Genomic DNA, 22,635 nt, shown 5'->3' with positions numbered 1-22,635 from the left:
TGTATGTATCCAATAAGCAATATAGTGGCAGGTCAAGGGCATTTTCCACCCTCATTTCCCACAACCCTCTGTCAAGGTTTGAATGGAAAGTCTTAAACTCCGGTTGATGCAGCAGAATGTGATAAACAGACTGTGTTTGGAGATTACTGAGCTTCAGGGATACATTTTCCAAAAGATCATTTCCTGTTCAAGACAAAAACATCCACAAAAACTCCTCTTGAGGGAAAAAAAAAAAACACACACATACACACAGATTGAAGGTCCTCCAGATTTCCTTAAAGTTTTTACTGATTGAAACAACAAGATGTGTTAACTGCTGCCAGAACTTCAAGGACAGATGGGAGGGCAGGGATGGGGGGGGGGGGGGGGGTTACTGGACAAGGTTCCATTCTTGGCTCTGCTGTGATGCAGGAGGTGCACGGAGAGGATCTGGTAGGAGGAGATGTTCTGAGAGACTGCAGGGTTTAGGGATGGTGGCCTCATTCTGTGGGGGCATTTGGAGCACATGGAGGAATGCACTCAAAGTGCTGGAAAGTCCCAAGGCACTTCTGGGCTGGGGGAGATGTAAAAGCGGCCACTGCAGCTTATTGGATAGCATCCAGAGCAGTACAAACCTCTTGAAAAACTTCATCCACCGATCCCTCAGCATGGATCTGCAGAAAGAAGAAGGAAGACAATATCCCTGTTCTGAGTTACTGGTGGGTAGAAAAAGACTGCCTACTGTTACCTTTACCAGAAAGGAGTCCCACAGCACATCAATCCCCTCCTCCCAAACCAACAGGGTCATGGACAAATAGAGCTGAGCAAAGGGACATGAGCTCCAGCTCAGCGCACACACAGGACTGCCCATTCCCCACACATATTGTTGCCTCCAGCCCCAGTACAGCACAACAGCTTTCCACCCCTCACCCCCACCCTAGCCCAGTGGCGTAGCACTGCTTCCCCCTCGCCTTTCACAAGTGAGCTTCTCTGTTTCAGGGCTCTCACTGTACCTTTCGAACAATGTCTCTGGATTCATAGAAGGCAATGACAGGCTCTGTGGCCTTGTAGTAAGTGTCCAGTCGCTTTTTAATAGTCTCCTCATTATCATCAACACGTCCGCTAGTTTCTCCCCTTTTCAGCAGGCGTGCCACCATGGTGTCAGACCCTGCATCTACATATAACAGCAGGGTAGGAGGACCAATCTAGCAAAGAAAGGCAGTAACCATCATGAACACATTAACAAAAACATTGATAAGGTCATGCATGAGATGGGTGGTACAGCACATTTAATACATCATCTGCATCAGGCATACTGCTTTCCATTCTATTGCTTAAAATGGGTCATATGTCTTAAATATAATCATGCCTAGTGAAAGTAGTCCAAAAGGTAGAAAAAAACAACCCAAGACTCTAACAAATATAGTAATTCCAGTACTTGCTATGAGCAATAATACACTGTATAGGATCTGCATATTAAAGGCGTATAGCATTGCAAATAGCTTCTGTTCAAAATTTTAGAAGCTCTCAACATGCCATGGTAAAGAGCCAACGCCCTGAAGTAGAAAGCTGTCTCTTTTGAAAACACAGACCGTGTTGTGTGTAGGGTCAAGATATTGTTTCATAAGGACGTTCACGTTCATCTAGATGACATTTTATTCTACTGCTTCAGCTTGGCAGTATAATGGATTCAAGATCATGTTGAGATAAATACAGAGATTTTATTTGCAAATTTACAAAAAAAGTAAAAATTTTTTGAGCTTGTTCTAAGGACCTATGATTACACTATAGTGGCAACCTATGGGCCTTTGCGGAAGCTAGGTGCAATGTTATAAGCCCTTAGAATGAAGTTCCTATACAGCGTATTATAGCATGCTAGAGACTGAGTATTTCTATACGCATGATTATATAATAGCTATACTTATATGATAGAATTGCTGTATTGAAGTGTAATCATGCCTTTATATATAGCCCCTAGACTTTGGAATCCACTCCCAACAGAAATTTGAGGTATAAATGACTTGTTAGCATTCAGGAAATAGAAAAAGCTTTCCTTTTCCATTCTGTTTATGGATAATTTTGAGTTTAGTGCTATGATAGTTTTGTAGCTTGTTTTTTCTAGGTCTTGTCATTGGTTGATATGTAGAAGTATGAAAGTAGTTTGATGTTATTGGTTTCACTGGTTGTCTGTTCAGTGTGTTATAATTTTGTTTTGATGCACACAATCATTTTTGTCATTCATTTTGCTTCTGTCTTTGTACCACAAGCTGACATCTCTTAAACTCAATGGAGCATACATCAGATTAGAGGTGCTAAGGACTCTCTTCTGTCTGCCCCTCGCACATTCTGACCCCCTCTCCAGCCTGACACCAGACTTCTCTCCACCCCTCCTTCCCAGCCCAGCTTTAGCTTCATCTGACCCCACTTCCCAGCTCAACTGCCCTGCATTCCAATTCTCCATGCCCCAGCCTAACCCAAGCATTCTCTTCCTTTCTTCCCCAGCATACTCTTTCCAGGATGTTTGCCACCCCCTCGCTCAATTCCAGCACTCTCGTCCCTCTCTTCCTAACATACTCTGTCTCTCTCATATCACTTCTGTTCCAGATATTTGCCACACTGCCCCCACTATTCTCAGCTCTCCCAATCCAAGCCGTTTTGCTCTTTTCTTCTTCCCGCCCATCTGTCTGCTTCCCTCTGGTCATGCAGATCTGTTGCGCTGCAGCTCTGCAGACAGCCTCTGCTGCTGGAGTATCACAATGGAGAATACGCGCTAAGCTCCGCACATAGTTCAGCATGCATACAAATAGGTCCATGGCTATGTGCATAGGCTCCTCAGCAGCTAATGGAGTGCACATATGCAGCATGTATACCCCACCACTTCTGGAGATTAAATAGTTATAGAAAAATTGGTTACCTGCTAATTTTCGCTCCTGTAATACCACAAATCAGTCCAGAGAAGTGGGTTTTGCATCCCTACCAGTAGACTGAGTCAGAGAAACAAAACTTTGAGGCACTGCTACATAAGAGTGCCATCTGCAGTCCTCTCCGTATTGATCTGTACCCAAGCCAAGTTGCAACCCCAAAACCCCTTTCTCAGGAAAACAGGGGAAACTATGGGGTTGGAAACCCCCAAAACGGAAGCCCAAAACCCTCCCAAAAACTAAATCTGAAAAACCCAAAACTATGATCAACAACTGCCCAAATACTCTGAAAGGCAAACCAACTTGAATCACCAGTTGGCAAAAAAAAACAAACAGTCTTTTGGCAGTGACGGGATGGGTCTCTGGCCTGATCTATGGTATTACAGGAATGAAAATTAGCAGGTAAGAACCAATTTTTCTTTCCTGACCATACCCAGATTAATCCAGACAAGTGGGATGTACCAAAGCACCCCTAGACTGGGCAGGAACCCAAACGTCCCACACACAGAACACTCAAAGAATGCTTTACCTGCACCCTCACGTCCATGTGGTAATGTCTGGCAAAAGTATGCAACAAGGACCACACCGCAGCCCTACAAGTCTCCTGAGGTGACAGCAACTGACATGCTGCCCAGGAAGTGGCTGTGCAAATAGCCACTTTCAACCAACAGGAAATGGTAGCCTTAGAGGCCTTCTCTCCCTTCTTCCTGCCCCCATACAGGACAAAAAGGTGATCAGAGCGCCGAACTATTCGACAGAGCCAGATAAGGCAACATTTCTCCTCACATCTAAAAGATGCAGCTCCCTGGCCCTAGTGGAATCCTTAGACCACTCCAGAAAAGCTGGAAGGTCTACTGATTAACATGAAAGAAGGTCACCACCTTAGACCAAAAAGAGGACCGTCCGCAAGGAAACCCTGTCATGAGAAATCTTCAGAAAGTGATTCTTGCAAGTTAAATCAGTTCCTGAAAACTGAAAAGTGTGGGATTTCTCAGGCCCAACACAGGATCCATAGCTCCCAGCTTAGCCTCCTCTGGCGGAGCCTCGAGGCCCAATTCCATCAAAATCGCAGGAATAAGGGATCCCAGCTCTTCTATTCTGAAGAGACGGACCACCTTCGGGTCATCCCCGTCCACACCTTGGGAACGTGGACTTCGTCTGGCTGTTGATCCACATCTGAATCCACCCCTGTCAGGGGTTTGGGCTGCAAGTCCTGGTCCTCTGAGGAATCCGAATCAGTTTGATGCACCCTAGACCTTAATGGCCGCTTAACCTTGGCAGGACCAGAGCCCCCTTGGTCCCTGTCCAAGCCTCCCATGGACCGGGACCTCTTTCCAGCCACCTTGCGTGGATTCAAATCCAAAAACATTTCCTCCGGCTGCTTTTTACCAGCTTTGCCTTCAAAGCTTTGTGTATCAGTAAAACAAATTTAGAAGAAAAGGACGAGGAAGAGGAGAAGTCCAAAGGCCCCCAGGGCTATCCTCTGTGTCGGGACTGTCCAGGTCTGCCGGTTCTCCACCCCTGGAGGGCAATTGCTGTGGGGTCAGAGCAGGAGGGAAATTCCCCTCCCCATCATGGCTCTCGAGGCTTCCCCTCCTGTGCTCAAAATGGCTGCTGTTCCCTCGCTCAGCGGGAACAGCTCAGCTGTAAAAGTTCGCGATGCAGTCGGCCCCGATGAGCCCTTGCTCGCCCCGTGCCAACCGACCCGGATGGAAACGGAGGGTCCCTCCCCCCCCAGAATGCACCCTGAGCAAAGCCCATCACGCGATAGGCACGCGCATGGCAAGACGAGCTCCAGGGCATCCCCGACTGCTGAAAAAATACAAAGAAACGCTGTGAAAATACTAACGATCCGGCCGGCAGCCTAAGAGAGAGAAGGGAGAGTCGGCGTGTCAAACCGCAATTTTTTTTTTTTTTTTTTTTTTACCAGAGAACCGGCACAGCAGACGTCTTTGAATCCTGCTCCTTCTGGGGTGAGTGAGCTGGGCTCCCCGGTATCACCCCCAATACTGCTGCCTCTTGGTAATAAGGCCTTTGACCCCTACCAGCAGCTGCCTGCAACACCAGAGGGGATGGTCCCCTCAGGACCTCACAACCCTCGGGGCGGCTGAAGAGACCAGAGCTTCAATTTCTGATTGATTTGAGGTTTGTTTTTTTTAAACCTAACTTTAAGGACACTGTTTAACTTCCTACCAAGTCCCTATCACTACTCTAATAACTTTTTTTTTTTTTTACACTAATCAGAAAAGACTGTGGGTTTTGCACCTCCACCATCTGCTGGAGACAGAGAAATACTGACGGACTGTGGGTGGCACCTCAAGGTATAGGGCAGAGTTTGTGAAAACTTGTCTCCATCTGCTGGAGGGGAGGCAAAACCCAGGAGTCTGGACTGATCCGGATACGTACAGGGAAATAGTCACAAGCACTCCTGTATATAGGAGAGAGAAGGCTATAGGATGACTGTTATAACCACAAGCAGTTACATATGTGTGTGTGTGGGATGATGGTGGTGGGGGGGGGGGGGGGGGGGTTTGCGTGTGTGTGTGTGTGTGTGTGTTTGTCAGTGCTATGGAATGTCACTTATATAGCTACAAGCAATCCGTATTGGGGGAGGGAGGGGGGAGGAGGCGGCTATGAGATGTCTGTAGGGGAGAAAACTATGGGATCTTAGCGATACAGTCCTGTGTGTGGTGGGGAAACTATGATCACTGCTATACCCATAAGCACTCAAGTGGGTGTGTGTGGATAGATCTATTGGGATATCTCTGCTATTCCCACTGGCATTCCTGTTTGTGTAGGTACTATGGGATGACACCAATAGATCCATAAACAGTGTGTGTGCGCGCATGCGAGTAGGGAGCTATGGTATGTCAGTGATACAGCCACAAGCAATCCTGTGTGTGTTAGTGGAGGGGGAAGCTATGGGATGTCTCTCCCACTCCCACGTCCATCTCCTTTTCCTCCCTCCCTCTGCCACACCCACCAACCTCTGGTTTTAGTTCTCACCTTTTTCTCAAACTCTTCTCCCTGTTTAACTTCTCGGGGGTAGCCATCAATCAAGAATCCCTTGGAAACATCCGCCTTGGCTATCATTGCTTCCTTCAACATGTCCAGCACTGTGTCCTGACAGAGTAAGTGCAGGGAGAGTAAGAACAAGGTACAAACATAAAAGAGCACAGAGAAAGCAGGAACAGGGGAAAGAAGTATTTAAACAGTTTATTAATACTTGACTGTGGCTCAGCTTCATTAAATGGGCCAGGACCAGCAGCACTGCTGTCACTTTTTGGATGAGGGAGCTTGTTGGTCACCTCAGTGTTAACTGTAATGCCTGAGCCCAGATGGAGGCAGGAAGGCAAATCTCAAGGCAGCCACAACTGAAAATCCTCAAATAACCCTTGAGATCCTTGGAAGAAATCCTAGTGAGTGACTACTTAGAGAGTAAACTCTTTGGGGCAGGGACTTATTGTACTTGAAGTTCTAATAATGCTGTAAGCTCCATGAGCATCATTTGGAAATGAGGGCCAACACATCACATTCTTCTTCATGTTTAGAGAACCTTTACTCTTGCTCCCAGATTCCCAAATCTAACATTTCAGGTATTTTATTGTCAAAATGTGCAGCATAATATGTATGGGGGCAATTTTCAGTAGTACACGGTGGATGCTAGTCTGTGCACTCTGCACCAGTTCTCAAAAGGAAAAAGCCCCCTTGTTTCCCTTTGAGACTGAAGATTTATAACGTGTATGCATTCAAAGCATCCATGTACCTTGCACACATGCAGTTGATCATCTGGCATCCTTTTGGAAATCCCTGGCATTTTCTTCCCATTGGAATGCCTCCTTTTAAAATGATGCTAGAAGTATGCATGCTATGGCAGCCACGCACATCTTTAGCTATGCTTGAGGGCAATTTTCAGTCAATCCATTTTATACAGGTACATTCCTTTGAAAACTGCCCTCATAGGAAGGATACGCGAGTCAACAAGCTTAGTCAGCTTATGAACTCAGCACAACCACAGAACACAGAAGCCTTTCAATTAGATAAGCACATATGTCTTCCGTAATACCACAAACATGCCCTCTCCCACCCTCAGACATTAACAGTTAAGTCTAGTTCATATACTTTAGCACTAGTAAAGACCAGTGTATTGGCATGTAAAACTAACCATGTAATATCTGGCAAAGAAAAACCTTCCAGAAATCCTATTGTAGTGAATCATCCTATCCCAAAACATAAGTCAGTATTAAGAACCTTGCAATCATGTTCCTTAAATATGACCACTGGGTGTCACCATTGCACGATGAAGGCACTCTCTCCCCATCAGGTTCTATGAATGCTGCCGTTACAGCAACCCCAAACCTGAATCATGCAGGCAGCAGGAGACCTGATCCAGGAATCAAACCCAGGTCCTCTGCATGGCTGCCATTGAGCTAATGGGCCAGCCTAGGCAGACAGATTTAAGGAAAAATGCAATTTAACATAGCCAGCTAAGTTGAGTGCTCAGGCTGTTTTAAAGTTGCCCTCTTATGATATAAAAGGCAATCAGTGAAAAGAAGCTCTAGAGCAAGAGATCATGAGATAAGACTGAAATGGGTATAAACTCAGGAAGAACATAAGAAAATAGTTTGTTATTGAAAGGGTGGTGGATAGAGGTAAACATGGCAAATTAAAGCATATGATAAGCACAGAGGATGATGGGAATTGTGAGTAAAGGAAAATTAGTTCTTACCTGTTAATTTTTGTTCCTGTAGTACCATGGATCAGTCCAGACCATGGGTTGAGCCTCCTGTCAAGCAGATGGAGGCAGACCAAAGCTGAAAGGGTATCCTATATCAGGACAGAGCCTACCCTGCAGCCCTTCAGTATAACCATTGGCAAAGCAGTAAAAGGCATAAGATCAAGCAAGTAACAGATTAACTATGAAACTTTTGTAAAACAATCAAACAATAGAACCATTGAAGGAAACTGTGTGTCTAAGCGCTCTTGCATGACTACCCCATATCATCGTGAAAGATGCTTCTGGTGCCTGTGATGAGAATCCAAGAGAGCCATGCAGAGACACAAAAAGATTCCTATAAGAAGGAAAGAACAGTAAATAGTTTGAGCAGAATGAATACGGGCATCTAGACTGATCCGTGGTACTACAGGAATGAAAACTAACAAGTAAGAACTAATTTTCCTTTCCCTGTATATACCCGGATCAGTCCAGACCATGGGATGTACCAAAGCTTCCCTACAAAGGGTGGGACCGAGACAGTCCCGCTCGAAGTACCTGCCGAACGAAGGAACCAAACACTAGCGCCTGAACGTCAAGGCGGTAATGACGAGCAAAGGGATGCAGGGATTTCCACGTAGCCGCCCTGCAGAGTTCTTGAGGAGAGACTGCTTGACTCTCCGCCCAAGAAGTAGCCTGAGAACGCAAGGAATGAGCTTTCAAGCCCTCAGGGACCTCCCGGCCCTTACAGATATACGCTGAAGAAATCGCCTCTTTCAACCACCGAGCAATTGTAATCTTAGAGGCTCGGTCGCCCCTCTTTGGGCTGCTCCACAGAACAAAGATGATCTGAAATCCGAAAATCATTGGTAACCTGGAGGTAACGTAGCAAGATGCGTTTAACATCCAAACGACGAAGGTCATTGCCTCCAGGTCCTGCTATATCAACAGAAGAAAACGCGGGAAGTTCTACCGACTGACTGACATGGAAAGAGGAAACAACTTTCGGCAAGAAAGAAGGCACGGTTCTGAGAGAGACGCCAAAGTCCGAAAAACACAGGAAGAGCTCTCTGCCTGACAGAGCTTGAAGCTCCAATACCCTCCTGGCGGAGCAAATGGCAACCAAAAACACAGTCTTAAGTGTCAAAGTCCTTGAGAGTAGCCCGATGGAGAGGTTCGAAAGGAGCCACACAGAGAGCCCAAAGGAAAAAATTTAGGATCCATGAGGGACAAGTAACCCGAACGGGTGGCTTTAAGTGTTTAGCGCCCCTAAGAAATTCGAACAATATCCGGGTAAGAGGCCACCGCATGGCCCTCAATGGTGCCCAGGAGGGAACAGAGAGCAGAAACCTGAACGCGCAATGAGGTGACGGAAAGGCCCTTGAAGAGTCCCTGCTGAAGGAAGGTGAGAACCATAGAGACTGGACGGTGAGCGTGCCGAGACACCCACTTCCGCGCAGGCATTCTCAAAAAAAACTTTCCAAATGCGGACATAAGCCAGGGATGTAGACCACTTACGAGCTTGGAGCAGAGTGGAGATAACCTCTTCTTTATATCCCTTGCGTCTCAAACGGCGCTGTTCAAACGCCATGCCGCTAGACAGAAGTGATCCGCCTGGTCGAAAAATACGGGACCCTGCCGAAGAAGACGAGGAAGGTGGCCGAGCTGAAGGGGACCGTCTGTTGCTAGATTTACCAGATCCACGAACCACGGCCCGCGAGGCCACTCGGGGGCCACGAGAACGACTGGACCCGGTGAAGCTCTATTCTCCCTCCGAGCAATGTTCCCTCCAGCAGCTGAAGAATCTGGGAGCCTTGGCGTTGGCTAAGGTCGCCATCAAATCCAGGTGAGGGGGACCCCACCTGCGAACAATCAGACCCATTGCCTCCGGCAACTCCCACTCGCCGGGATAGAGACGTTGTCGGCTGAGGAAGTCGGCTTCAACATTCTCCTTGCCTGCTATGTGAGAGGCCGCTAGGCGATCCAAGTGCCTCTCCGCCCAGGCGAAAAGCTTGCTGGCTTCCAGCGCCACCAGGCGACTTTGGGTACCTCCCTGCCGATTGATGTAGGCCACCGTGGTGGAGTTTTCCGAGAGAACATGGACCGCTTTGCGGCGGATTAGGGGGAGAAAGACCTTGAGGACCAAGTGTACTGCCCGGGCTTCCAGGCGATTGATATGCCAACGGGACTGTCCTGGGGACCAGTGTCCTTGAGTTGTTTGAGATTGGCAGACTGCCCCCCACCTGGAGAGGCTGGCGTCCGTCATGACTATGACCCACATGGGAGTCAGAAGGGGCATCCCCTTCAGGAGATGCGCCAGTGACAGCCACCACTGAATGTCTGAAATGGTAGAGTCGGAGAGGGGGAGGATCTCCTGGAACTGTTTGGACACTGGGTGCCAGCGGGATAATAACGCTTTCTGTAAAGGATGCATATGCGCAAAAGCCCAGGGGACAAGGTCAATAGTGGAGGCCATGGTCCCCAGTATCTGCAGGTAATTCCATGCCGTGGGGAGCAGCAGAGAGATAAAGCTGCGCACATGATCGGTAAGTGTCCGGGAGGAACACTTTTCTTACCCGTGTGTCGAAGCGAGCTCCCAGGAATTCCAGGACCTGGGAGGGTTGGAGACTGCTCTTGGGGGAAGTTGATTATCCAGCAGAGGGAAGTGAGAAGAGCAAGAACCCGCTCGATGGCTCGTACGCAAAGAGCGGATGACTTGACCTGCACGAGCCAGTCGTCCAGATAAGGGTGGACCAGGATTCCTTCGCAGTGGAGAGCCACCGCCACTACTACCATAATTTTGGTAAAAGTGCGGGGGGCGGTGGCAAGGCCGAAAGGATTTGCCTGGAACTGGACTTGTTGATCCAGGATGTGGAACCGAAGATACTTCTGATGGTCTAGTCAAATCTGAATGTGCAGGGAAGCCTCCGTTAAGTCGAGGGAGGCAAGGAACTCTCCCGGACGGACCGCCGCTATCACCGCTCTCAGAGTCTCCATTCGAAAATGGGGCACCCGGCGGGCTCGGGCGACCCGCTTGAGGTCCAGGATCGGACAGAAGGCGTTGTCCTTCTTGGGCACGACGAAGTAAATGGAATACTGGCCGGTGCCTTGTTCCTGCACCGGTACCGGGATTATCGCCCCCAGATCCTGGAGCCTGGTCAAGGTCTGGCACACTGCGGGCCTCTTGAGTGGACCGCAAGGGGAGACAATATGAAGATCCTGTAAGTCCCAGGCCAATTCTAATGCGTAGCCTTTTTCTATCACCTCGAGGACCCATTGGTCGGACGTGATTTTGGCCCATTCATCATAAAACAGAGAAAGACGCCCACCTAAGTTTCATGAGGAGGAATGGACCTGCCGTATCTCATTGTGGAGCAGTCTTGGTGGCTGGGTGATGCTGACTCCCATCTCGAAGGCACGGCGGCCACGAAAGGAATGAGACTAAGACTGGGACCTGGAAGTACCACCCTGTGGGAAGGAAATGCGGCCATGGGTGTTGTACCCACTCTGTCCGCGGAAGTGGGTACGTGTGGGAAAGAGACTTAGACTGCTTAGGGCGGTCCTCCGTCAGCTGATGGATTTTATTTTTGCTCAAAGACTTAATGAGCTGTTTCAGGTCCTCTCCAAAAAGCAACTTGCCCTTAAAGGGGAGTGTGCCCAGCTGTGCCTTAGATGAGGAGTCTGCGGAGCAGTTGCGCAGCCAGAGGAGGCATCTGGCCGAAACTGCAGAAACCATTGCCTTGGCCTGAACGTGAAGAAAGTCTGAGCCGAAGCCTCCTCACCAAAATCATTAAGAGGGTCCACGGGGGCTGTGGAGGGTCCTCCTCCTCCTGCAGGCTAGCTAAATATGATTTGTGCAATAGGAGCACGAAATCCGAAGAAAAATCGGGCCAGAGATGATTTTCCTGCGGAGGGCATCCCCCTGAGAGTGCACCAGGCTCAAATCGGGGGGTAAAACTGGAAAATCTCGCTCCTCTGCCCCCTGTGAGGCAGAATCAGAATCGGGAGAAAAACCTAAAATGGCCGCCGTTCCCGCAGTTTGCCGGGTCGGGAACGGCCTGGCCATGCGTCGTGGAGCACGTCCCCAGGCTTGAGTTTTCAGCGCCGCTGGAGGGGTCCTCCCCACCCGGGAGGCATCTGTAGCACACCCCATCTCTGGAGAGCTCTCCACAGGCTAAACAAAAATTTGAACGCGGCATGAAGTGAGCAGCACAGCCGCAAGAGAAATCACAAACAGCTGAGTGGGGAGTCTCAGAGGAGAGGAGCAGGAGATCGAACCCCACTCCCTCCCTAAGAGCCAAAACCTTTCTGCCTCTGATTTTCACTGAATAGTATTTACTATATTTATATATATATATATATATATATATATATATATATATATTTTTTTTTTTTTTTTTTAATTTATTTATTTTTTTTAAACTTTTAGAGATATAGTTTAGCAGGGGAATGCGTGTCCTTTAATATGCACCCGAGGTATAGATGTCCCGGGGCAAGGCAGAAGGCTGAGGGGGAGTGACTGGCACCACCAGTATCGCCCCAGGTAAGAAGGTCACCAGGAAGGGAACCTAGGCTGAGCAAGTCAAGGGGCAAAGCCCCCCTAGGAACCCCAAGAGTGAGGGAGACAGGGCTGTCTCCCTGACATAGTCAGATACAAATTCCAATTAAAGATCTCTTTTTAGTTTTTATCAAATAAAAGACAGGTAATACTTGCTTGAGCTTGCCCCCTAAGAAAGAAGCAAAGAAGAAAACCCCGTAAGGGAAGGGCAAGCTAACAGGGAACCACAGGCTGAGCTGTCTGGCATCTGCTGGAGACAGACAAATACTGAAGGGTTGCAGGGTAGGCTCTGTCCTGATATAGGATAACCCTTTCAGTTTTGGTCTGTCTCCATCTGCTGGACAGGAGGCTCAACCCATGGTCTGGACTGATCCGGGTACGTACAGAGAAAGCCAGATACTAGGTGGTCAACAGGATGGGAAGCAGACTGGATGGGCCTTGTGGTCATTGTCTAAGTTTCTATGTTTTACCTTCCAGGACTCACCAGTGGTACCAGTTCTCCTTTCTCCATGATGGCAGATAGCTTTTTCCCTCTCGCAGACCCAGAGCTAACTTCTGCTCTCAAAAGGTCTCCAGTTGATAGGTGGGTATAGCCATACTTCTCAACTATCCTTTCACATTGTGTCCCCTTTCCAGAGCCAGGCCCACCTACAAAAAAAAAAAAAAAAAAAAATACATAAAATAAATTTATATCCACAGCTCTGACTGATATATATTGCCAATTATTTTCTTCTACATAACTTCATAAATAAGTGCTTTCTCATAAATATGCAGACCCTTCCATATAGCCCCTTCAGTGCCCCTATAAAATCTCAAATATTCATGTACTTATAAGAAAATAAGATATGCCATGCTGGGTCAGACTAAGCATCTATGGAGCCCTGCATCCTGTCTGATAGTGGCCAATCCAGATCTGGTAGATCCATTCCTTGTTGCTTACGCCCAAAGATGATCAGTGGCTTTTCTAAAGTGTACCTGATAATTGTTTATAGACTTTTCTTCCAAGGACTTGATCAAAATTCCTTTTACAGCCATTTATGCTAGATTGTATTTATTTAAAAGTCTTATATACCACTACTTACATATATTGTTCAGAGCAGTTAACAAGATCACATTCATAATTAACCATATTACATAGGAGCAGCGATTCTCAACATGTGTGTCACCAAGTACCATCAGATGTGTCGCAGCTCCCGGTGTCCCACTACCCCACTTGTGCTTCCCTTCTCCCCAGTGGCGGACTGGCATATGCAGTTGGTAGGGTATTGCCGCCGCTGGAGGCCAGGCTTATTGGGCCAAACAATGAGAAGAGGCTCCATGTGAGCTTGGTGTGTATGGTAGAATGGGTGCATGAGTGGCAGCTTTGTGGATTGTGGTAGATTGGCAGCAAGAGCATTTGTGTGTGATTGAGAGCACATGTGTGTGGGAGAAACAGACTGGTCAGGGAGGTGACTGGTGTGTGCGAGACAGAGACTGTGTGAGTGACTGGTTGTGGGCCCTAAGGAAGAGGACTGTGAGGACAGAGCTTCAGCAGCCACTGCTGCTTCTGATGAGTGCTATTGGCCTGCAAGGAGTAGGAGGGGGTAAGTAAAGGTGGCTTTAAGTTTATTTTTCTTGATTGACTGCCATTTTAATTATTGGGTTTTATGTGATGTGTCTGCTGTTTTGAAATAGGTTATTGATATTTGGACAATTTAACAGATTTTTATGAGTTTATTTGTTGGATGTTATTCTGTTCATCAGCTGTTTTGTAACATTTTAGTATAGTTTTACAATTATTTCTGAGTGGGGATCTATAGCAGCTTGGCTTGTTCTGTTTTCCTAATGGGAGGTGTATTAGGGCCTGGTTAAATATTTGTAGTGTTGCCTTTTCATAAATAGGGTTGTTACTGTTTGAGTGTGTTCCATAATACAGGTTTAATTTTGTGCGGGTTAGTTTGTGTGCATTATTATGTTAGGTGCTATATTTCTCTTTCCGTTTCTCCAGGTTTGCACTGCATGCAGAGTGACTGTTTTGGTTTTCCATTCCAGTTTGTCTCCATATTTATCATTTGTGGTCTTTCTGTACTTGGTGAAGGTCAGTTCTGGGTGTGTCACCGAGGTGAGGTATTTTACTAGCATGTAGACATTTGTATCAATCTTATTTGTTGCGCTTTCTCACTAGGACATGCATTAGTGGTAAATTACTGTCTTTTCATAAGGAGGGATATTGTGCCTGCCAGTAAAGAGTTTGTTTTGCTTTTACTGAGATGTCATCAGGACCAGAATATCTTTTTTTTTTGTATGGTGAGTTGTATGGGTAATGCCCTAGTTCTGCTCTGCACCCATTGTTGGGGGTTGAGGGGGGTCCTGAAGATGCAGAATGTGTATTTACATTTAGCCCCGTGACAATCACATGTTCAGTGTGTCACGCATGTGAGAACCATCTGTCAGGTGTGTCCCTGCTGAAAAAAGGTTGGCAACCACTGACCGAGCATACAATTACTAAACACACATAAAATAAGTGAATACATAATAAAATGGACATTAAACAAATAAAAATGACATAAAAATAATAAAATGTTCATTGTCTAATCACCATAATCAAATATGTAGATTCCTGTATACAACAATGCTTCAAATTAAATCTATAATGGCCAGGGAAAGTTAGGAGGAAAAGGCTTGTTTAAATAAAAAAAAAATGTAAGAACTTTAAAACCTATTTAAGTCAAAGGTCAAGCACAATAATTCTGGCAGGGTATTCCAAAATATTTGGTCCAGCAATAGAGAAAGCTGGATTTGTGGTTATGTTAAGTCTTGATATTTTTATCACAGGAATGTCTAAAAGATGTTTATCAGCGGACATGAGTTGCCTAGTGGGCTTATATATTGTAAGAAAGAACAAAATCATGCTTAGGATTCTTGTTTCAGTATCTTAAAAATTGTAGGTAAACTCTTATATTGTATACGCTGAGGAATGGGCAGCCAATGTAATGAGAATAAAGTAGGTGAGATGTATTCATATGAGTGAGTATTTGTGCACATAAAGTAGCCGAGTAATGTAATGGATGAATGACGTAAGCAGGTAGACCCAAGTATAGAGAATTACACTTGTCCAAGTTATTCAGTATTAGTGCCTGTAGAAACGTATGAAAGTTAACTGTAGCCAGTAATGGTTTTAGTCTTTTTAGTAAATATAATTTGTAAAAAGATGTTTACTATTGCTGAGATATGATTCTGCATAGAGAATGAAGAGTCAATTACAACACCGAGATTCTAAGCCTGATGTGCAATTGAAATGCAGTGACCATCAATATCTAGATATGTTGGAATTTCAGATGAGAGATTTTTTACACCAGATAAGATAATTATTTCAGTTTTTGCTGTGTTAAATCATAACAGCTTAAAACTTAACTAACTTTTCACATAATTAATGCTTATATAAGAACATACCATACTGGGTCAGACCAAGGGTCCATCAAGCCCAGCATCCTGTTTCCAACAGTGGCCAATCCAGGCCATAAGAACCTGGCAAGTACCCAAAAACTAAGTCTATTCCATGTTACTGTTGCTAGTAATAGCAGTGGCTATTTTCTAAGTCGACTTAATTAATAGCAGGTAATGGACTTCTCCAAGAACTTATTCAATCCTTTTTTTAACACAGCTATACTAACTGCACTAACCACATCCTCTGGCAACAAATTCCAGAGTGTAATTCTGCATTGAATGAAAAAGAACTTCCTCCGATTAGTTTTAAATGTGCTACTTGCTTACTTCATGGAGTGCCCCCTAGTCTTTCTATTAATGTTATAGAAGTAAGGGTATTCTTCCAGCATTGACCACATCCTGAAAGAAGAAATTACACAGCTTAATTGTGTACTGGGTAAAAAAATAAATTTCTACAATTTGTTCTGAATCTGCTACCAGTTGGGGAAACTCCATAAAAAAAAAACAAACAAAAAAACAACAACTTAGGGGGTCATTTTCTAACTGTATCACATGCGAAAAGGGACTTTCACCCAAAAAGTCCTTTTTCATGTGCGATAGCTTGATAGGGGCAGAGTCGGGACTGGAAGAGGAGGAGTCGGGGCAGCAACATCGCTGGCAGCAATAAGGTAAGACACGTTATCGCTGCCAGTAGCACACCCTATAGCACCACCTTTCACGGTGGCGCTATTGGGTGCGAAAGCCGGCAGCAATAACACCGCAGTGGTGCGACTGCTGCCAGCTTTCGCAAGCCTGCCCCCTGCTTCCCCTCCCCCCCCCTGCTACCACGGGATTCAATGGGCTCTGCGACTATAGAAAATCCAGGCCTTAGTCTTTATGCTATTTGAAAAGGTAAATAGCTCTTTTCTATTTATCTGTTTCACACCATGTATGATTTTATAAATTCTTAGGTTAGTATCTCCAAATGAGTTTTCTTTATTTTTTGCTTTCGGATATACAATGTGGAAAAGGGACACATGCAAATCAAGAGTACAGAAGAGTGTGCAGACCAAAAGTATTTATACGACTGTCCATCAAAAATGTTTGCCAAACACCTTGAAGTAACAAGCATATTCTTCATTTTGAGCCTCTTATTTACAAAGATGTCAGACACGGTAATGGTCTCCTGACATGATCCCATGTTTTGCTCAAAGGCTGCGTCGGGAGGGACATCAAAGGCAAGACACCTTAAACCTAAATTCAAAATCAAGGCAATCAAAGCGACAGTCCAAACAATAATCACAGCATCAGACAGTAGATTAACTAACAGAAATAATTAATAAAAGCTCAGTGAAACGGACGTACCACGGTAGTCTATTTCAGGACGAGTGAAGAAGCTCCACAGAAAGATACGACCGGCACCAAAAGGATGTTTAACAATCTTAAACTTCGTGCCAAAGAGCATGCTTGCCAATCATAGAGCTAGTGAATTGCAAGTCACATGAAATTGATTAACCAATCACAGCAAGTAGAACACATGATATAACATTTATTCACAGCACAGAGCAAGTTGAATGAAAGAGTAAAGGCAAAAATCAGCAGGCAGTAGTCATATGATATACAATACCAATCACAGCGTATTAGGACAAAATGAATAGATCTTAAAAGCGAAATACAAAAATCGGCAAGTTCATAGAGCAATCAGAAAAAAAATCATAAGCATTACGATAAATGGAAAACAGACTATTCTATTTCCTGTTTAATCCCTGTAGGAGAAAGACTGCAGTTTGTATATCCATCTCTGTTCAATGGGTCAAAAATTTAGAAAAATTGCCACTTCTGCTAAACTAGGAATCCACCTCAATAGCAAAAAAACTAAGATCAATACTAAAATGGGATTTATGCTTCCTCCTGACTCCCTCCTCAGCAGGAGAATGCTGTGAATGCTTTGGCAGCATTCACAGCATTCCCAACTCTCAATGGGCTGGGGAGCAGAAGCTTAGGAATCAGACCCATATTCGTCCACATGGAAGTGCACAGCACTGAGTCGGCCCATGAAACATTTTTTATATATACTTTTTAAAAATTACATTACCAACAGATGGATAGAGCAGAGCCCCACTCTCTTGAAAAGACAAAGCAACCAGTCCATACAGTTTCATATCTTGCATTTTTCTTTGTAGCCTAGGTTTTTTTTTAGTGTCTCAGTATAACCTCTTAAATATCCTTAATAGTAATAGACCTTTGGCACTCGCCTTGACCTAGCCTAGAGCATTTCCAAGCAACTACTGAAAAAACAAACCCGTGAAACCGCCAACATCAGAGACTGGCAGGACTACACTTAGTGTGATTAATGACATATAGACAGTAATGTCCTTAATCTGTCCATTTTCTCTACCCGCAGAGATACTGCAGAGCCCACATAACCTCTGGTTATCTTCACTTCCTTATATAAAAGGAGTTTAGAATTAGCATAAGTTTGAAACTTGGCTATCATGAGAGTTAGGCTGCAGGGGGAGGAGGCTCAAGGAACTAGGCTATTAAATCCAAACAATAAGAAACCCTGGAGAGGCTAATTCTATTAATAAACTTCTAACCTAACCTCTGAGGCTGCACTGTTAATGTTTTAAGGAAATTAAGTTTTAAGAATTCCTCAACCCTTTCATAATTTTTTTTTTTTAAAAGATGCAGTCATCAGTCTCACAGTAAGATGAGAGCTATCAAGACTTCTGCACTCAGTGCCACATATGCATATCCGGTGCATGTCAGAGAACACGTACAGTCTGGAGGCTAGAGTGGCAGATCTACAGTAGCTGAGGCAGACAAAGGTATGTAGAAAAGACTTTCAGGGACCTAGTAAAGCTGCTTCACCTGGGCAACCTCTTTGTTGCTTTGAAGCAGCAAGATCACCTGAAAGGAGAGCATCAGCTTGGAACATGCCTTACATAGAAACAGAGAACATGATGGCAGATAAAGACCATATGGCCCATTCAGTCTGCCCAGTTATTCCTATCCATGCTGTAAGGATATATCCATTGTCAACCATACAGCATGATTACACTCCTTATCCAAGACAGCCTTTATCATCTTCCTTCACCGTACACTACCCTCCTGAACACGCAAGATCCTCTTTTTAATTTATACCCAGCATTCCTCCTCTCCCATGTCCAGCCACAAGGTCCCACAATAAACCAAGTCCAGACACAAATAGATGTATTAACTGCAACTAACAAGCAGAACAAAAAGAGTGATAGTGGGGGAACTAACAATACTCCAAACAGCCATCAATATCAGTGCAGCTGCTACATAAACATCCTGCCTCCTAATATACGGACTGATACAGTACAGTGCGCTCCGACAGAGCGCACTGTTAACCCTCTATTGGACGCATGTTTGACGCTTTAGCGTTACCCCTTATTCAGTAAGGGGCCGAAAACGCGCGTCCAACCCCCCCACCCCGAACCTAATAGCGCCCGCAACATGCAAATGCATATTGATGGCCCTATTAGATATTCCCGCGCGATTCAGAAAACAAAATGTGCAGCCAAGCCGCACATTTTGTTTTCAGAAATTAGCGCCTACCCAAAGGTAGGCGCTAATTTCTTTGGGCACTGGGAAAGTGCACAGAAAAGCAGTAAAAACTGCTTTTCTGTGCACCCTCCGACTTAATATCATGGCGATATTAAGTCGGAGGTCCCGAAAGTTACCAAGTAAAAAAAATAAATAAATAAATTTGAAGTTGGCCCACGGCTCGAAAACCAGACGCTCAATTTTGCCGGTGTCCAGTTTCCGAACCCGTGGCTGTCAGCGGGCTCGAGAACCAACGCCGGCAAAATTGAGCATCGGCTGTCAAACCCGCTGACAGCCGCCGCTCCGGTCCAAAAGGAGGTGCTAGGGACGCGCTAGTGTCCCTAGTGCCTCCTTTTGCCTGTTTTTACCGCCGGGCCTAATTTGCATAGTGAATTGCGCACGCAGGAGAGTGGGCGTTCGCCTGCTCTCCCGCGGACTTTACTGTATCGGCCTGATAGTAAATGACCACTGAAAAAAAAAAGTGACCTGTCCCATCAGATTCTTATATTTGGGGTAGATAAGCATGCAACCCAACACTGGTTCCCCCACATGTTCCCCCTTTCTTCTTCCAGTTCATTCAGATCCAGTGCTGGGATCCTGGTGCCATTAGCAACCACCCTGGGATCATTACCCTATTTTAATAGACCCTCCCACTGTTCCTAGTCTGATCATTACAGCAATGGACCTCAGGCTGGAACACATGCACCAGGGCTCTTCCCAGAACACCATCACAGATTCTAAATCTGACCCCAGGTGTTGCCCTTAATGACATGACTTTCTTCCCCAATGGGCTGTGAACGCTGCCTGCACAGCATCCCAGGCCCCAGCTAACCCAGGATGTGGAAGATGCAATCCAGGAATTTAACTGGGAACTTTCCACCACAGCTGGACCTCACCTCTCCTCCTCTCAAATGTCTTTTACTTGAACCTTTAAACTTGTTATTGGCTAGGCCAGATTTACCAATAGACAGAGTACATAAGTGCCTATGGGCAGCCACCCTCAGTGGGGGTAGCCCTTCTGCTGTATGAGTTACTTGTTTTATATCAACTGCAGCACTGCACGATCATGGAGGTGGAGAAGTCAGCTGTTCACATGCCAAAGGACAGTAAGGGCTTGTCCAGAGGGCTTTCCACCATTCTTATGAAAAAAATACTGCCTGATATTTCTTGATTTACCTCTTGGGAGCTTCATATCATGAACCCTCTGGTCTAGAACTTCCTTTCCACTGAAAAAGGTTTACTTCTTGTGCACTATTAATACTTTACAGGTATCTGAATATCTCTGCTGTCTCATCTCTCCTCCAGGGTATACATATTTAGATTCTTAAGTTTCTCCATTATCCTCTTGCACCAAAGATAAGTCTCCAAACGTGTGCACCCAGGATGACATGGATAGGAGTGCCATTGTAATTGAATATTTCATCGTTATATGGATAACTGGGTGGCTGATACCTGTGAGAATCACTTGGTAACTTGCCTGCCTTGTGCAAGGATTTTAAAGTGTGCTAGAGAAGAGCAAATTGTCATGGCATATGTGGGTACCAATGAAATAGGAAGGTACCAAAGGGAGATTCTGGAAGCAAGATAGGAGACTGAAATCCAGAACTTCCAGGGTAGCTTCTCAGAAATGTTCCCAATTCAGTACACAGAAACCTAGAAGCACACTAAGCTCCAGAGTCTTTATGCATGGATGAAATGATGGTTCAAGGAGGAGGGCTTTAGATTTGTTAAGAACTAGAGAACATTTTGGGGAAGGAGGAGCCTAGTCTGATGGGATGTGTTCCAACTTAACCAGAATGGAACCCAGTTGCTGGCACTGCCACAAATACACATTTAGATTGTAAGCCTACCTACTGTACCTGATTGTAACTCATTTGGAGTTTGGATTGGAAAGACAAGTATTTAAATAGAGGGCCAGAATGATGGCTCAGTGACAGTGCTACGTAGAAGGTCTGTGGTTTGATCCTCGAGTTAGGTCTTCTGCTCCCCAATTTGTGCAAATACACACCACTTGCCTCAAGTGCTCACACATAGCAACAGCTGAGACTAACAGGAAGAAAGAGCAGACTATTGCCTTTTATATGTATACAAATTCATTTTGATATAATCATTGGAGGGAGTAATAAAGCTACTAGAGTAAGTAGCATTTAGCTTTAAAAAGAAAGACAATGCCATCTGAAGTACGACCTCTGTTTTGAGCAGAGCAGCACTATGGTTCAAGGCGGCACTTACGCTCTGAGCAGCAGAGAAGGAGGAGGATGTAGTCTGAGGCACAGCTGCTGTTCTCTTCATGTTGGCCTCAGCAGATGTGACAGGTATTGCCAGAGAGAATGGTGGTCAGCAGGACTAAAGTCTGTGGATCCATTCTAGTCACATGCTTTGGCCCCCACGTGAGCAGGGGGTAAGGTGGCATCGGCAGCACAGTTTCACCCAGCTTACTATCCCCTAGCTATTTGTCACCCTATGTTTAGGCCTAATGTTTCTATTGGCAGATCTAGGCCTGCAAATGCATAAATTAAACCTTTCCTACCGAACACGTTACACTATCATATATGAAAATACTGAACAGACCAAGCCCCAGGATTGATCCTTGAGACCTTCCACTGGAAATTCCCTTCTTTTCATGTAAACATTTATTCTGTTGTCTATCACTTTACCACCTTAAGACGCACACTTAGGCTTATTTGTGAGCTTTCTGTGTGGGATAGAGTTTGAGACCTTACTAAATCTAAGACCTCATCTAATTCTTTGGTTATCCAGTCAAAAAAATTGATGAGATCTGACATGATCTCCCTTTGATCTTTGGCTCCAAAGACTATTTATTCATTTATTGAACATTTATAGCCTGCTAGTTCAAAGAAAGCTTTTTTCTAGCTGGTCACATAGTAAAAATAAAATACAATGGTAAACACGAAGCATAAAAACACCACCACAAATAAAAATAGCTCAGGGACTACAACAACCAATATCCTATAGTACAGGCAAACTGATCACGATAATGCAGCATACTCATAGATTCCTCTAACAAAAAGCTTGATTTAAAAAAGTACTAATGTTTGTAAGAACGTTACAGAAACAGAGCAATACCGGTAAAACTAATTCAAAATGGAGCATAATATGTATGTTAGCCTGGGTCTAGTCTATGGAATCAGAATTGGTATTCCATGCAGTTTGCAGCCTTAAATTAGAACAGCTGCATATTCCCCTTTTATGCTCGGAGGTTGTTTCTTTTTTTTTTGGTTTTTTTTTGGGAGGGAGGGGGGTTTGAGCAATTTTCAAAGCCACTTTCACAGGGAAATAGCGATTTACCCACATAAAATGCTTGTCCCAACATTGCCCTTCCTCAGTCTGCTTACAAATATAAATGGTAAGTCTGTAAAACAGACCTTCAGCACATTTAGGGAAGGTGCTCCCAGGGGTGTATTTTGAGCAGGATTAGAAAATAGCATGTATACATTTTAGTTTTCAAACCTGCACATGTTATTTTT

General features: G+C 45.1%; 1 protein-coding gene across 3 annotated transcripts in view; it reads right to left on the bottom strand.

Moving 5' to 3' along the window:
• Positions 1–254: 254 nt before the first annotated feature.
• Positions 255–22,635, bottom strand: part of AK1 (adenylate kinase 1) — a 37,905-nt gene continuing 15,524 nt past the window's right edge. For all 3 annotated transcript variants that reach the window (XM_029612379.1, XM_029612380.1, XM_029612378.1), the window contains 4 exons: positions 12,657–12,820; positions 5,907–6,023; positions 993–1,184; positions 255–653 (listed from right to left, as the gene is read on the bottom strand). In XM_029612379.1, coding sequence (XP_029468239.1) covers positions 585–653; positions 993–1,184; positions 5,907–6,023; positions 12,657–12,820 — 542 coding nt within the window. In that variant the 3' untranslated portion in view covers positions 255–584. The remainder of the gene's footprint in view (positions 654–992; positions 1,185–5,906; positions 6,024–12,656; positions 12,821–22,635) is intronic.

The sequence above is a fragment of the Rhinatrema bivittatum genome, chromosome 8 (assembly GCF_901001135.1).
Source record: "Rhinatrema bivittatum chromosome 8, aRhiBiv1.1, whole genome shotgun sequence".
NCBI classification, from domain to species: Eukaryota; Metazoa; Chordata; class Amphibia; order Gymnophiona; family Rhinatrematidae; genus Rhinatrema; species Rhinatrema bivittatum.
The sequence above is the reverse complement of the archived record's forward strand: the minus strand, read 5'-3'. Positions and strand labels throughout refer to the sequence as shown.